The 16,543-nt window shown below is 32.7% G+C and overlaps 1 protein-coding gene across 2 annotated transcripts in view; it reads left to right on the top strand.

Moving 5' to 3' along the window:
• Positions 1–16,543, top strand: part of LOC111714299 (zwei Ig domain protein zig-8) — a 29,588-nt gene that overhangs the window by 10,285 nt on the left and 2,760 nt on the right. Inside the window, exons 1-4 of one of the 2 annotated variants that reach the window (XM_023489373.1) lie at positions 4,879–4,917; positions 6,383–6,510; positions 8,519–8,648; positions 11,817–11,913. In XM_023489373.1, coding sequence (XP_023345141.1) covers positions 4,892–4,917; positions 6,383–6,510; positions 8,519–8,648; positions 11,817–11,913 — 381 coding nt within the window. In that variant the 5' untranslated portion in view covers positions 4,879–4,891. Of the gene's footprint in view, positions 1–4,878; positions 4,918–6,382; positions 6,511–8,518; positions 8,649–11,816; positions 11,914–16,543 lie in introns of those variants that run through there. The other variant, XM_023489374.1, reaches the window with a different exon arrangement.

Here is a 16,543-nt window from a genome sequence, read left to right as displayed (position 1 = left end):
TCAATTTCAGTCATATTCCAGGTAGATCTGGATTTGTTTTGTAATTTTTTCACAGTAAATCCAAAAAAATCCAAAAATTTTTTAAAAGATTACATTTGTTAAAAAACGTCCCTTCTGGCCTTTCAGTAGTTTGAATTCCAATTTAACTCTAATCAAAGTTTCAAAATGTAAGCTTATTGTACAGTGCTATCCACGTAGGTTGAGAACTTAAAGACATCCGTACACTTACAATCAGAAAACATTTTTCACACCTCGCCAAAAAAATATCCTTTGAAAGCCATTTTTTCATATCCTGCCTTAATCTAAATTGTTACGACTTTGTGAGAAAGAATTCTAGAATATTTAAAATATAATTCGTAATATGATTTATTCCTAACGAGATCAGCAGATCCTTAATCAAATACTGTTCTCAGTTCATCTAAAGATCATGCAACTGAGAACTAAAATATCCGCATCTCTGAACTAAAATATCCACAACTGTAAACTTAAATATCCGCCTTGTAAACTAAAATATCCGCCACAGTAAACTTAATAATCCGCCACTGGGAACAAAAATATGCGCCACAGTAAACTTAAATATTCGTTATTGTAAACTTAAATATCCTACCCTGGAAAATAAAAAATCTGCCATTGTGAACTAAAATATCTGCAACAGTGAACTAACATATCCGCCACTGTAGACTAAAATATCCGCCACTTTGAACTAAAAAATCCATAACTGTTAACTAAAATATCCACCACCATAAACTTAAATATCCGGAATAGTAAATTAAGATATCCGCAATTGTGAATTAAGATATCCGCCACAGTAAACTTAAATATCCGCCACTGTAAACTAAAATATTCGCCGCTGGGAACAAAAATATCCGCCATGGTAAAGTTAAATAACCGCAACAATAATCAATAATGTCTGCCACTGTGAACTAAAATATCTACCACAGTAAATTTAAATATCCACCATTGTGAACTTAAATATCCGCCACTAGGAACACACATATGCGACACAGTAAACTTTTATATCCACTACAGTAAACTTTTGTATCCGCCACAGTAAACTTTAATATCCGCCACTGTAAACTAAAATATCCCCTGCTGGGAACTAAAATATCCGTCACTGTAAACTTAAATATCCCCCGCTGGGAACTAAAATATCCGCCATGGTAAAGTTAATTATTCGCAACAGTAAACTATAATGTCCGCCACTGTGAACTAAAATATCCGCCACAGTTAACTTAAATATCTACAACAGAAAAATTAAATATCCACCATTGTGAAATATCCGCCACTATAAACACAAATATGCACCACAGTAAACTTTGATAACCCGATGGGAACTAAAATATCTGCCACGGTAAAGTTAAATATCCGCCAAAGTAAAATATAATATCCTCCACTGTAAACTAGAATATCCGCCACTGTAAACTAAAATACCCCCTACTGTAAACTTTAATATCCACCACTGTAAATTATAATATCCTCCACTTTGAACTAAAATATCCGCCACTGTGAACTAAAATATCCACCACTAAAATATCTGTCACTGTGAACTAAAATATCCATTACTAAAATATCCACCACTGTGAACTAAAATATCCACCAATAAAATATCTGTCACTGTAAATAAAAATATCCGCCATTGTGAACTTGAATATCCACCACAGAAAACTAAGAAATTCGCCACTGTTAAATAAAATATCTGCCACTGTGAACAAAAATATCCGCCACTGGTAACTAAAATATCCGCCATTGCGAACTAAAATATCCACCACTGTGAAGTAAAATATCTGTCAACACTGTGAATTAAAATATAGCCATTGTAGACTAAATTATCATTTTTTAAAACTAAGCTATAAAAGATCGATATTTCAATATTTGAGAAGAAAAAAAATTATAAAAAAATAGATTTCAGTGGCTTGAACATTCTTCAAACAATATCATTTTAATCTCCTTAAAATATTTTATCACAAATGGCTGAGGTCAAATTTATAGAGGAAGTTGACAGATTGTGATAAATTCTGTACTCTTAAATCTTCTTCTCCAACTGAATCAGTCCAGGTACAATCCGTCCACTATGATATCAAACAGGACATGATCCACACATCACAATCCTGTGAACTATCAACGCCACTACCACTGAGGGGATCTCATTAGCTATGTCAACTCGACAATTGCAATCAGTTGATCAATGTCTCATACATCAGGACACGATCCACACATCACAATCCCATGAACTATCAACGCCACTACCACTGTCAACTCAACAATTGCAATCAGTTGAATAATGTCTCATACATCAGGACACGATCCACACATCACAATCCCATGAACTAACAACGCTATTACCACTTGGCTCGATCACGTTAGGTATGTCAACTGGACAATAGCAACCAATTTATCAATGTCTCAAACTTTAAAAATCATATATATGTTTCAACTAAAACCAAATTACTCTCAAAACTGTAATGAACGCGGAGTTTCTATATTAACTGATGTATTTACAAATATCTATTTGTTTCATGTAAGTTCTTATGCCTATTCACAATATTAGGGAGATATATATCATCGCATTCAAGCTAATCACAGTACGTATCTACTCTAGTCGCATTACAAGTTTTGCACATTTAAGAATAAGCGCATATAATTTTACAGACGATGTACAATTTATACAGGTATGTTCAAACTGCATTTATTACAAGATGTTACTGTACATTGAAACAAAAAACCATTTTTGTTAGCAATTTTAATGTTACTAAAACGTTTTTTTGGAAAGGACATTTTTGATTACTAGTAAAAAAAGGCAAACAAAAAGTAGAGTTCTTAGAAATTCCAAAGAAATACAGCCTAATTCTTACAAATCAATATTAATACTTTATAATTCTATGTGGATATATTTCATGCAAATGAGCACATTTTTCTACAGAAATGTTTAAATATTCTGTTTTAGATATTTGATTAAACTTCTCTGTCCTGAGGTTAATAATATTAATCACGTTCTGGTGGAAAATATGCCAACATAGGAATTCTTTATTCCTTTAGAAAGTCCTGATATATGTTTGTATGTTCCTAAACATCTAATTAGTTTACTGTAGAATTTCTTTAACATTTTTTGTCGTCCTTATTTGATAATTAAAAAAAAAATGATTCTCAAAACTAATCCAACCAAAAAGATGATTTTGAAAGTCGACTTTGTGATCAAACTCTGAATATACATCGTAGAATAGTTTTAAATGTCTCAAATGAATCCTAAAATAAATTGTCCACAATATTACATATTCAGTTCAACCATCATACATTGCTGGTCACTCCCTTTTAATAAAAAGTAGGTTTCTACAAATGCAAGAGATGATTTTACTGCAAAAATTAACTTTTTAATAAAGAATATTTTTTTTCAAATATCAGCCATTTTAAATAAGAAAAGAATTGATAGAATTTTACAAAAAATTATATTTATTTAAATCAAGTCGAATCATAAATCATGAACCCCTCTGCTTTTTGATAAGGAAACTCGGGAGAACCATGGGAAAAACCTTAGTTTGGTTTTTAGATTCTAAATCTAGTAGGTCATTTTTTATAGGGAAAAATAGCTAAAATTTTAATTTGCGACCAAGCGCAGGATAATGGCGTGGCACAAGTGGGAGTAACTATGAACAATGCTCTGGTTTCTTAAGCTAGTACTATAAAAACATTTGTATATTTCTAATAATCTTTTTGTAATTTCTAACAATATTTTGGTAAAACTTTAGTTTATTTTAGTGTAGCTACAAACAAAACGAAATGTTTACAGTAAACTAGACAAAATGGAGATTCTACAGTATAAATACCAGATATATAAGAGTTTTTTATAATGTCGAAATACATATTTAAGATCAAATGGCTTGTTTACCCACTGGGGGTTAAACTCGATCCTTCTATCAGTGCCCTTAAGCTAAAGATGAAGTTTTGTTTTAATCCATGTACAATTCTTGCTTCCCCTATAGGAAATAAGATGCTTAAGTAAACTCAGCGCTTCTCCAGATGTAATTCTGGGACCACCTAGGATAGGTCTGCTCTGCTTGAAAGCAGTCAGGCAACTGATCTTAGTATATGTATTTTTAGGAATTTCAAAATATTTTTATTCTTCTTAATAGCTCTTTATTAAGAGAAGTAATTATTGAAAACATATAAAATTCAAGCGTGCGTGCAATTTACTTTAGCTTTGGGAGGTTCCCAATAAAAATTTTACCAAGTGGCAACTTCCCAAATATTAAATTTCCCAAGCGGCAACTTACCAAGGGTTTGGTTCTTCCTACTCAGGCTGCAATGCATGAGGCCGAGCGCTGTGGCTAGGATGGGCGAGGGGGCCGAGCACTGTGGATAAACATGCTGGGGACCAAGCGCTACGGCTAGGACAGACTTGGGAAATTGAACATTTGGGATTTAACCCTTGGGAAAGTACCACTTGGGAAAATGTCATCGGGAAAGTACCTAACATCAAATATACTGTTATATAATTCAAAAGAACCAACAAGAAAATAACAATAATATTTGAAGGAAGCACTAAAAAGTACTAATTGCTTTTTATCCCAGTCCCCAAACTTTGATAACTTTCACGTTTGCTCATTCAATAGGGTAAAACAGTATAAAAGTTTGAAAAGTAAAAAGTAAAGTTTGGAAAAGATCATGTCGGGCTCTATTTCAAAAACTAAGTTTTACAACACGCGACAAACTAACGAAAGAAATTAAATTAATATTCAATTTTTTAAAGATTTAGATAAAACCAAGTTTATAATGGAAGGAAAATTATTTCAGAGGTGTAAGCATCTTTTGTAGTGCAGTGTACTGTCTCTGGGCGGTAATGTAAACACAAGATGGATGTCGAAGTCTGACATGGGATCCATCTTTCACATAAAAAATGAATGAAATAATCTGGTCATCTAGGTAACTATCATGTGAATTATTAAAGTTATCAAAATGTAATACTTTTAACCTCCTCGGAACTAAACGAACACTGATGCTTCTATTCTTTTTTACAAATTCCGCCCAGAGAAAGCTGGTTTCAATATAAACGCAGAGTTAACGATATTGCAATTAACTTTCCTTTCATTATAACCTTGGATAAAACGGAACACGGTGAGATTTCTATTTATGACTTTAGTTTTATTTTGTAACACCAAACACGCTGGACCAAACACGCTGGACCATCTATTTCAAATCAAATCAGTTATCTTTATGTTTTATACTAAACACAGTTCACCAGCTCTAATCCAATTGGATTTGAATGTTGATTTAATATTTTTAGTGAACAAAGAAAATACTAAAGGTATTGATTACGGATTAGAAAATTAAATTTAAAATCAAAATTATTTTATAATGAGAAAATAGACGCAACAGATAGAAGTAAGATTAGTAGCGATCAAAAGCGCTAATTTTTTGCCGTAAGCCTGTACCCTCCTTCATTTTTTGCGAACACTCCCTTTAAAATTACGTCTTTCCGTGTTAGCTAACTACTTGTATGACCTTTTCATTTAGTCTAATCGAGCGTAGCAAAAAATCTTCTCAAATATATGTATTTTTTTTATCTTATCGACCAAATTCAGAATATTGAATTGAATTAGCTCATTCTAAAGTAAATAAAAAAATATTTATAAAATGCCAATATTAGAAAAAATTCTTTTGATATTCTTTTTTTGCATAGTCCAACCTTGAAAAGCCAAGTCTGAGTGGTTTGAAAGAAAGTATAGGTATGTACTAAATGCCTTACTTACTCTAATAATACTTTAGTCTGTATCAATCCAGATACAACTCTCTCTGTATTCTCTAGCGAGATCTAACTCTGACTGTAATCAAGCAGAGTTCATTTTCAACTCACTATATTTTGAGTTTAATGGTACAGTTAAAAATGTAATTGACCGATAGGTCTGTTCAGATATTAACTGTATGCCGAGTCCATTAGAGCCTGATCCAATCAGGGTTCAGTCATGTGTTTTTTGTCTATTCTGAACCAATAGAAATAATATGACGGTATTATCTATCTTTCTATCTATCTCATTATACAATTGGAGTTATGAATCCTTCAATCAGCGCTATCAGTAAATGGAAATATTTACTTCTACTGAAACTATATATACACGATATGTTAATTAGGGTTATTAATATATATACAGGTAGGTACAGGTTTCCATGATATGGGGATTATTACTATGTTTATTACAGATATATGTCAATTTTATACTCTTTTTATTTAAAAATTGAAAGTACACAACCTTGTTTTTCTTTCATTTGTGATATTTGATTACTATAATCATTTATTAATAAAAACTAAATATCTCCAAGCTCCATTTCTTCCGAAGGAATAAGAATATAAATATTGTGCACAAAAAGTAATGTTATTCAAACATTCCAGGTGTGTCAAGATGCTCGTGTTTGTGACCGTGCTTCTCTCTGTCTGTCTGTCACCCACTGCACAACTCAAGATGTTGGACAAAACTCAGGAGCCGTTCTTTGATGTTACCGCTAACTCAGTTTTCACAGGGATAAAACACACAAATGCTTTTGTAAACAGGGGGGGGGGGGTCAAAAGTATCTTTTGACCCCCCTTTTCTACAGACTAACATAAAAGTTTACTGTAGATTTTAAGTTTTAACCAACTCTGTAAGTAATTGAATATGATTCTTTCCTATCTTAAAATTTAAGTTTATATGATTTCAGCATTGAAACATATTATAGTTTTTAGTAACATAGCTCAGGGTTAATATAAACACTTGGCTCAGGGTTTGCTTAAACACTGGGTTTAACTCATGTTTGGTTTAAACACCATGGGAGCCGGGGATTAACTGATGGTTGGTTTAAACACTAGCTAGGAGCAGGGGTTTAGCTCAGGGTTTGGTTAAACACTGGGATTTGGGGTTTAACTCAGGGTTTGTTTAAACACTGGGAGTTGGGGTTTAGCTCAGGGTTGGTTTAACACTGGGAGACGGGGATTAACTCATGGTTGGTTTAAACACTAGGACCTGGGGTTTAGCTCTTGATTGGTTTAAACACTTGGAGCTTGGGGTAAACTGAAGTTTGGTTTTAACATCGGTAGTTAGGGTTTAGCCCATGAATGGTTTAAACACTGGGCTCAGCTAGGTTGGTTTAAACACTGGGAGCTGGGGTTTAGCTCTGTGATTGATGATAGACTAGGATTCAATACAACTCAATATCTGATTATAAAAGAATCTAAATCCAGGGATTTTCTTCAGATCTTTTCATTTCTCAACAAAGTTTGGTTAAACACGGTTCACGATGATCCAGATATGTTTTTCTTTTGGTCCATTTTCTTTTTACCTGAAAGTCAAGAAGTGCATGCCAGATTCCCAGCCCTATCTTTAGACCTTTTTATGATCAAAAATTAAAAAGTTTTTCTTGTTCAACTATCTGAAAATGGATAATTTTCCATCTACATCTTTAACAAACAAAAAACCCAGAAATGTACTCAAAGTTCTATTCAGTTATGTGTAACAAAAAAAACTTGAACATTTAGGGTTTACTTTCGAACTTTTGTTTTTCATGATAAAAAGATATTAAAGAATCATTAATTCCTTAAACTGATAGTCTTAACATGCAAATATTAAAGATAAAAAGTATAAAAATGAATTTTAGAAAACATGTTTGAGGTGTCTCTGTTTTTCAGTTTTAAATTTGATTTATTTCAATTGTGATTCTCTTCATAAGTGATAAGAGGTATTATGTAATAGAGGCAAAAAGAAGGGAAACGTCGGAATTAACCTTTTTCCAGACAAAACAGCTTGTGAATTTTCATTTTTAGTCCTAAAAAACCAGATAGTTTTCACAATTTGTGAATTTACATTTTCAGTCCCAATAAACTAGATATTGTTCACAATTTGAGAATTTATATTTTCAGTCCCAGTAAACTAGATATTTTTTCACAATTTGTGTATTTACATTTTCAGTCCCAGTAAACTAGATATTGTTCACAATTTGTGAATTTACATTTTCAGTCCCAGTAAACTAGATGTTGTTCACAATTTGTGAAATTACATTTTAAATCCCAGTAAACTAGATATTGTTCACAATTTATGAATTTACATTTTCAGTCCCAGTAAACTAGATATTGTTCACAATTTGTGAATTTACATTTTAAGTCCCAGTAAACTAGATATTGTTCACAATTTATGAATTTACATTTTCAGTCCCAGTAAACTAGATATGGTTCACAATTTGTGTATTTACATTTTAAGTCCTAGTAAACTAGATATGGTTCACAATTTATGAATTTACATTTTCAGTCCCAGTAAACTAGATATTGTTCACAATTTGTGAATTTACATTTTAAGTCCTAGTAAACTAGATATTGTTCACAATTTATGAATTTACATTTTCAGTCCCAGTAAACTAGATATGGTTCACAATTTGTGTATTTATATTTTAAATCCCGGCCCAATAAACTAGATATTGTTTTGATTTCAATCTTGCGTGTATCTAAACATGTCATATCCTTTGAAAAAACAGTGCATCAGTGTTTTATGTTTGTCAACAGGACAAGTGGGAGGAAGGGTATTTTTGAGCTGCGCCATCTACAATCTTCACAACAAGTCAGTATCCTGGATTAGAGAGAGGGACGGGTATATTCTCACAGTGGACAGGGAGACCTTTATCTCAGACTCAAGGTACAGTGAAATTATTTTTTTTTATTTAGAAAAAAATAATTGTTCGTTTTTGTAACACTGTGAACTCAGGTTAATTTTTTAATAATAGCAAGCTAGTACACAAACAAACTATAAAAGGTAAAATTGGACAGTACACCAAATTATAATTCCTTCTCAGGAGATTCTTGTGATATAGGCCAGTAACTCCACTTAGAGTGTATACTGTATATTTCATTATTATACTTCCGCCAGAATCTTCTTTAGTTATTAATTAGTCTTAAGTCCTGTGAAATAGGCTGGCAGTTAGACAACTATCAACCCACTGTACTTGACATACAATTGATGGGTACTACTGTTGTCTGGCAGTTAGACAACTATCAACCCACTGCACTTGACATACAATTGTTGCGTACTACTGTTGTCTGGTAGTTAAACAACTATCAACCCCCTGTACTTGACATACAATTGTTGGGTACTACTGTTGTCTGGTACTGGGTTGGGTACTGCAGTGGGTTGGCAGTTAGACAACTATCAACCCACTGCACTTGACATACAATTGTTGCGTACTACTGTTGTCTGGTAGTTAGACAACTATCAACCCCCTGCACTTGACATACAATTGTTGGGTACTACTGTTGTCTGACAGTTAGACAACAATCAACCCACTGCATTTGACATACAATTGTTGCGTACTACTGTTGTCTGGCAGTTAGACAACTATCAACCCACTGCACTTGACATACAATTGTTGCCTACTACTGTTGTCTGGTAGTTAGACAACTATCAACCCCCTGTACTTGACATACAATTGTTGGGTACTACTGTTGTCTGCCAGTTAGACAACTATAAACCCACTGCACTTGACATACAATTGTTGAGTACTACTGTTGTCTGGCAGTTAGACAACTATCAACCCACTGTACTTGACATACAATTGTTGCGTACTACTGTTGTCTGGCAGTTAGACAACTATCAACCCTCTGTACTTGACATACAATTGTTGGGTACTACTGTTGTCTGGCAGTTAGACAACTATCAACCCACTGTACTTGACATACAATTGTTGGGTACTACTGTTGTCTGGTAGTTAGACAACTATCAACCCCTTGTACTTGACATACAATTGTTGGATACTACTGTTGTCTGGCAGTTAGACAACTATCAACCCACTGCACTTGACATACAATTGTTGCGTACTACTGTTGTCTGGTAGTTAGACAACTATCAACCCACTGTACTTGACATACAATTGTTGGGTACTACTGTTGTCTGGCAGTTAGACAACCATCAACCCCCTGTACTTGACATACAATTGTTGCGTACTACTGTTGTAATTTTATATTCAATTTTAAAATTGGCATGCAGATTCACAAACCCGAGTCTCTGATCAATAATGTGGAACGAAAAATATTCAATTCTGATAATGTGCCCATTGTTTCAAACGTAAAAAGTGCACAAGAATATCTAGTTCATACTTGATCATACAAAGCTCTAAAGTTTAGATTATTTAATCAGAAATGCCCTTATTATTAAAATGTAGGGTCACATGATATTTTTCAAATTTTCTCTTTTGTGAAAAATTGTGATACCTATGAATAAAATCATTATATATATTTATGCGGGGTGCTTATATTAAACTGAAGCACTTTCAAGTATGCGGCTTAAAATACAGGAATTCACCAATATTAAACTTTGGTTTAAACTTTCATATTTTGTTCAACAACGTTTTGAACTTTTAGTGTTATTTGTTTCGACACAAACTTGTTTAAATTAGTTTTAGAATTAGATTAGTTTCTTTCTGAGAAAGAGAGGGGGTGTCTTGACAAATTTTGCTTGGGAAAATGCCCGGGTTCAGCTGGAAAGGAATTCAAAATGAAACTGTATCTAAGAAATAATGATATTTACAAATCGTTCTAAATAAGCCGTGAAAAGGGTTAAATATATGAGTAACCAGGCAAACATGACGTTTGAGTAAGTTTTTTGTAAAAGAAAATTGTTAAAAAATGGTGTCGCTCTGTAGTTCTGTCTCTCTGTGGTTTGTCTCTCTGTAGTTTTGTCTCTCTAGTTTTGTCTCTCTGTAGTTTTATCTCTCCGTAGTTTTGTCTCTCTGTAGTTTTATCACTCTGTAGTTTTGTCTCTCTGTAGTTTTGTCTCTCTGAAGTATGAATCTCTGTAGTTTTGTCTCTCTGTAGTTTGTCTCTCTGTGGTTTTGTCTCTTTGTAGTTTTGTCTCTCTGTAGTTTGTCTCTCTGTAGTTTTGTCTCTCTGAAGTATGTCTTTCTGTAGTTTTGTCTCTCTGTAGTTTTGTCTCTCTGTAGTTTTGTCTCTTTGTAGTTTTGTCTTTCTGTAGTTTTGTCTCTTTGTAGTTTGTCTCTCTGTAGTTTTGTCTCTCTGAAGTATGTCTCTCTGTAGTTTTGTCTCTCTTGTTTTGTCTCTCTGTAGTTTTGTCTCTCTGTAGTTTTTCTCTCTGTAGTTTTGGCTCTCTGTAGTTTTGTCTCTCTGTAGTTTTGTCTCTTTCTAGTTTTGTCTCTTTCTAGTTTTGTCTCTTTGTAGTTTTGTTTCTCTATATTTTGTCTCTTTGTAGTTTTGTCTCTCTTTAGTTTTGTCTCTCCGGGATTGTCTCTTTGGAATTTCTCTGTAGAATTTCTTACCGAAATTTCTCTCTCCGAAATTTGTGTTACTAAATGTGTACTCTTCCACCTTTTATTGTTGTATACCTAGGTTACCCCTAACCATTAACTAATTATATAAAATGTATCAAAATAGAATCCAACATACTATCTATTAACCAACACAACATATTGATTATTTAAGTATACATCTTTTGACTTGATTCTTTTAAATATAATACATCTACACATTTGGGAGTCTAAAAATGCACCTGTTTTCCCCTAGTGTAAGGTTTCCCTATAAAAGATCAGAATAAAACATTGAAAAGATGTATTTCATAAAGATATAAATTTGAAGTCTTTTAGAATTTAATTAATAAAACAAAGGCAATTTCTCACAAATCAAGATCTGATATCACTTGCCTCCATTAATTTACCTCTTTAATGCCAGAACATATGGTAAAAATGGCTGTGACCTCAAATCCATAACATTAAAATAGAGACTGAATGTAAAACTTCAGTGCTGCTCAAATAAAGGTTCGCATGAAATCAGTTTTCCCTTTAATATCTGTTTTTTTTAGATTTTTCGCAGTGCACTCTGATACTGGTCTATCTGATACCTGGAGCTTAGGGATAAATCATGTAGAAGACGAGGATCAAGGAAAATATCAATGTCAGGTATAAATTTTAACATTTTTTTTCAATCGGAACGTGCAATGCATCCACCTGATATGCTACGGGCTTCATTCTAAATAATCATAGTGGCTTTTGCATGAAACCCAGGGTTTTCTCTTTTTTTCTACATAATTATGACTAAATTTGAGAACAGCGTTTGTACCCCTCTGCCTCCGCCGATTGAAAAAAAATCAATTTTATTCGAATTTTCAATTTAAAAACTGTATTTCTTCTGATTTTTATAAACAGTCTCTTTGTTGGGAAATTGAATTGCCATAGGAAGAGAAACACAACTTGAAGACTCTTTTATAAAAGTTTTGTTTGTTGACTGTCAGTCAATTTGTATCGTATTTCTCTTACATGAGTTTACATTTTCTTGAAAGTATATATAAAGAGAGAAAAGAAAATAAGATACAATTCAGAATATACGAGGATTCGCTTTGTATCTTAAAGATACAACAAAATATACCATGATTCGCTTTGTATCTTAAAGAAACAACAGAATATACGAGGATTCGCTTTGTATCTTAAAGATACAACAAAATATAGGATTATTCGCTTTGTACATTAAAGATACAACAGAATATACGAGGATTCGCTTTGTATCTTAAAGATACACCAGAATATATGAAGATTCGCTTTGTACCTTAAATACACAACAGAATATATGACGATCCGCTTTGTATCTTAAAGATACAACAAAATATATGATGATTCGCTTTGTATCTTAAAGATACAACAGAATATACGAGGATTCGCTTTGTATCTTAAAGATACACCAGAATATATGAGGATTCGCTTTGTATCTTAAAGATACAACAGAATATACGAGGATTCACGTTGTATCTTAAAGATACTACAGAATATACGAGGATTCGCTTTGTGTATCTTAAAGATACAACTGATTATACAAAGATTCGCTTTGTACCTTAAAGATACAACAGAATATACGAGGAGCCGCTTTGTACTTAAAGATATAACAGAATATACGAATATACGAGGATTCGCTTTGTACCTTAAAGTTACAACAGAATATACAAGGATTCGCTTTGTGTATTTTAAAGATACAACAGAATATACAAATATTCGTGTTGTATCTTAAAGATACAAGAAAAATACGAGGATTCGCTTTGTGTATTTTAAAGATACAACAGAATATACAAGGATTCGCTTTGTATCTTAAAGATACAACATAATATACGAGGATTCGCTTTGTATCTTAAAGATACAACAGAATATATGAGGATTTGCTTTGTATCTCAAAGATACAACAGAATATACGAGGATTCGCGTTGTGTATCTTAAAGATACAACAGAATATACGAGGATTCGCGTTGTGTATCTTAAAGATACAACAGAATATACGAGGATTCGCTTTGTGTATCTTAAAGATACAACTGATTATACAAAGATTCGCTTTGTATCTTAAAGATACAACAGAATATACGAGGAGCCGCTTTGTATCTCAAAGATACAACAGAATATACGAGGATTCACGTTGTATCTTAAAGATACAACAGAATATACGAGGATTCGCTTTGTGTATCTTAAAGATACAACTGATTATACAAAGATTCGGTTTTTATCTTAAAGATACAACAGAATATACGAGGATTCGCTTTGTATCTTAAAGATACAACAGAATATATGAGGATTTGCTTTGTATCTCAAAGATACAACAGAATATACGAGGATTCGCGTTGTGTATCTTAAAGATACAACAGAATATACGAGGATTCGCGTTGTGTAACTTAAAGATACAACAGAATATACGAGGATTCGCTTTGTATCTTAAAGATACAACAGAACATATGATGATTCGCTTTGTATCTCAAAGATACAATTGAATATACGAATATACGAGGATTCGCTTTGTATCTTAAAGATAAACCAGAATATATGAATATATGAGGATTCGATTTGTATCTTAAAGATACATTAGAATATATGAGGATTCGCTTTGTACCTTAAAGATACAACAGAATATACAAGGATTCGCTTTGTATCTTAAAGATACAACAGAATATACGAGGATTCGCTTTGTACATTAAAGATACAACAGAATATACGAGGATTCGCTTTGTATCTCAAAGATACAACAGAATATACGAGGATTCGCATGCATCTTAAAGATACAACAGAATATACGAGGATTCACGTTGTATCATTAAAGATACAACAGAATATACGAGGATTCGCTTTGTATCTCAAAGATACAACAGAATATACGAGGATTCGCATGCATCTTAAAGATACAACAGACTATACGAGGATTCGCTTTGTATCTCAAAAATACAACAGAATATACGAGGATTCGCTTTGTATATTAAAGATACAACAGAATATACGAGGAGCCGCTTTGTATCTTAAAGTTACAACAGAATATACAAGGATTCGCTTTGTACCTTAAAGATACAACAGAATATACGAGGATTCGCTTTGTATCTCAAAGATACAACAGAATATACAAGGATTCGCTTTGTGTATTTTAAAGATACAACAGAATATACAAATATTCGCTTTGTATCTTAAAGATACAACAGAATATACGAGGATTCGCTTTGTATCTCAAAGATACAACAGAATATACGAGGATTCGCATGCATCTTAAAGATACAACAGAATATACGAGGATTCGCTTTGTATCTCAAAGATACAACAGAATATACGAGGATTCGCTTTGTACATTAAAGATACAACAGAATATACGAGGATTCGCTTTGTATCTTAAAGATACAACAGAATATACGAGGATTCGCATGTATCTTAAAGATACAACAGAATATATGAGGATTCGCTTTGTATCTCAAAGATACAACAGAATATACGAGGATTCGCTTTGTATATTAAAGATACAACAGAATATACGAGGATTCGCTTTGTATCTTAAAGATACAACAGAATATACGAGGATTCGCATGTATCTTAAAGATACAACAGAATATATGAGGATTCGCTTTGTATCTTAAAGATACAACAGAATATACGAGGATTCGTTTTGGTAGACAATGCACAGAAAAAGAGCCAGGAGTATAAGGTCAAGTGTATGCAAAACTACTGGTACAACTTTGTGACCTTGTAGCTCCTCTAGTTTAAATTTTTACGCACAATTATGAGAAAATACATTTATCTGGTCACATATCAGATATAAATTATTTTTTTTCTCAACTGAATAATCTCAATGATCAAAAACATACATAAATGTTTTGATCTTAGGTGCACTTAACTTTAGTTCTACGTAAATCTTGGCCATATCATTATTAATTTTTTTTAATCCACTCGTTCACACTTAGTTAAATTAATGGGCTACGAGTACGGGTACACCAATCAATTGTGACAGTTCTGTTAGTGATCCGTGATCTTTAAAAAATTGGTAATTTTCAATTTTGGCTTTTAATTGAATTACTTGTAACAGAAATTATTAAAAAATGTGAAAAATTTATTGTTAACATGCTAGAAAAAAAACAAAAATATCTTTTGTTGTATTTACAAACGTTTTTAGGGTACCGTTGATAATTGGGCATTCTGGAATTGTAAAGGTTACCCACAAAGGATGAGTCTGTGAAGACGATCCAAAACCCCAAAAATATGACTATTTGAAGCTTGATTTTTAGTTTCTGTATTCAAAAGTGTATTTTGATGGTGAACTAAATGGCCAAGCACAGAAATCAACCAGTTTTGGCCTACTACAAGGAACCCTGATTGCAAGAAAACGGACTAAATAAATTCCGCATAATCGTCTCTGAAGTCTCGTCCTTTGTGGGTAACCCTGTAGGATCACTTGAAATATTACTGATGGTTCCTTTTTAATATCTTTTGGTTTGAATCAATTCTACAGAATATTCCCCTTTCATAACTTTAATAGAATTGGCCCAGTGCAGTGGGAGAAGTTTTAATTATCTTCTTTATTAGTTTCTCAATAGGCTATACTGACCTTGTCAAACATGGCCGTTGGGGCTACAGATAGACATTGCTTTTGAGAATGAACAAAATTATTCGTGAACGATGGACAAACATCTTGGATCGTTTAAAGAATGGAAAAAACGATCGTTTTTTAAAAACTGACGGTAAACCAAAAACATCGTTTTTAAAAGTTTAAACGAAATAAAAAAAAAATACTTAACGATTGAAACAAAACTAACGAATTGGGTTGTTCATAAAAAACAAACGAACAGAATGAAAAAAGCCAATCTAGTTGGGGCTTACACCAACTTTATAATCTATTTAAATTTATCAAAATTTTATTTTCGAAAAAAACGTACTGAAAATGAATTAAATAATTAGATCCGCTAATTGAAATACACTATTGTTTTACCTAGGAGAAAAAGTCTTATACCGAAGAGCGTAGGACAACCATTCCTTATGAGTCGTTTTCAACCATTTTCTCCACACAACAGATAGAAGTAAAACTAGTAGTGATCGGTATCAAATTCAGCAAGGGATTAGCCTATAACCCTTTAATTTTTCGCAAACACTCTCTTTAAGACTTTGCATTTTACAAATAAATTGTTTGGATTAAATTGAGTGTTTCATTAATTCAGTCTAATATGAAGCAAAATTGTTTTTCCCTTGAAATGGCTTTTTCTGAATGGTTGTTAATTTGACTTGGAATCCTAGCAAAACAGGTTCCAAT

The sequence above is a fragment of the Eurytemora carolleeae genome, unplaced genomic scaffold (assembly GCF_000591075.1).
Source record: "Eurytemora carolleeae unplaced genomic scaffold, Eaff_2.0 scaffold1554, whole genome shotgun sequence".
Lineage (NCBI taxonomy): Eukaryota > Metazoa > Arthropoda > Copepoda > Calanoida > Temoridae > Eurytemora > Eurytemora carolleeae.
This window is presented reverse-complemented; position numbering and strand designations above follow the sequence as displayed.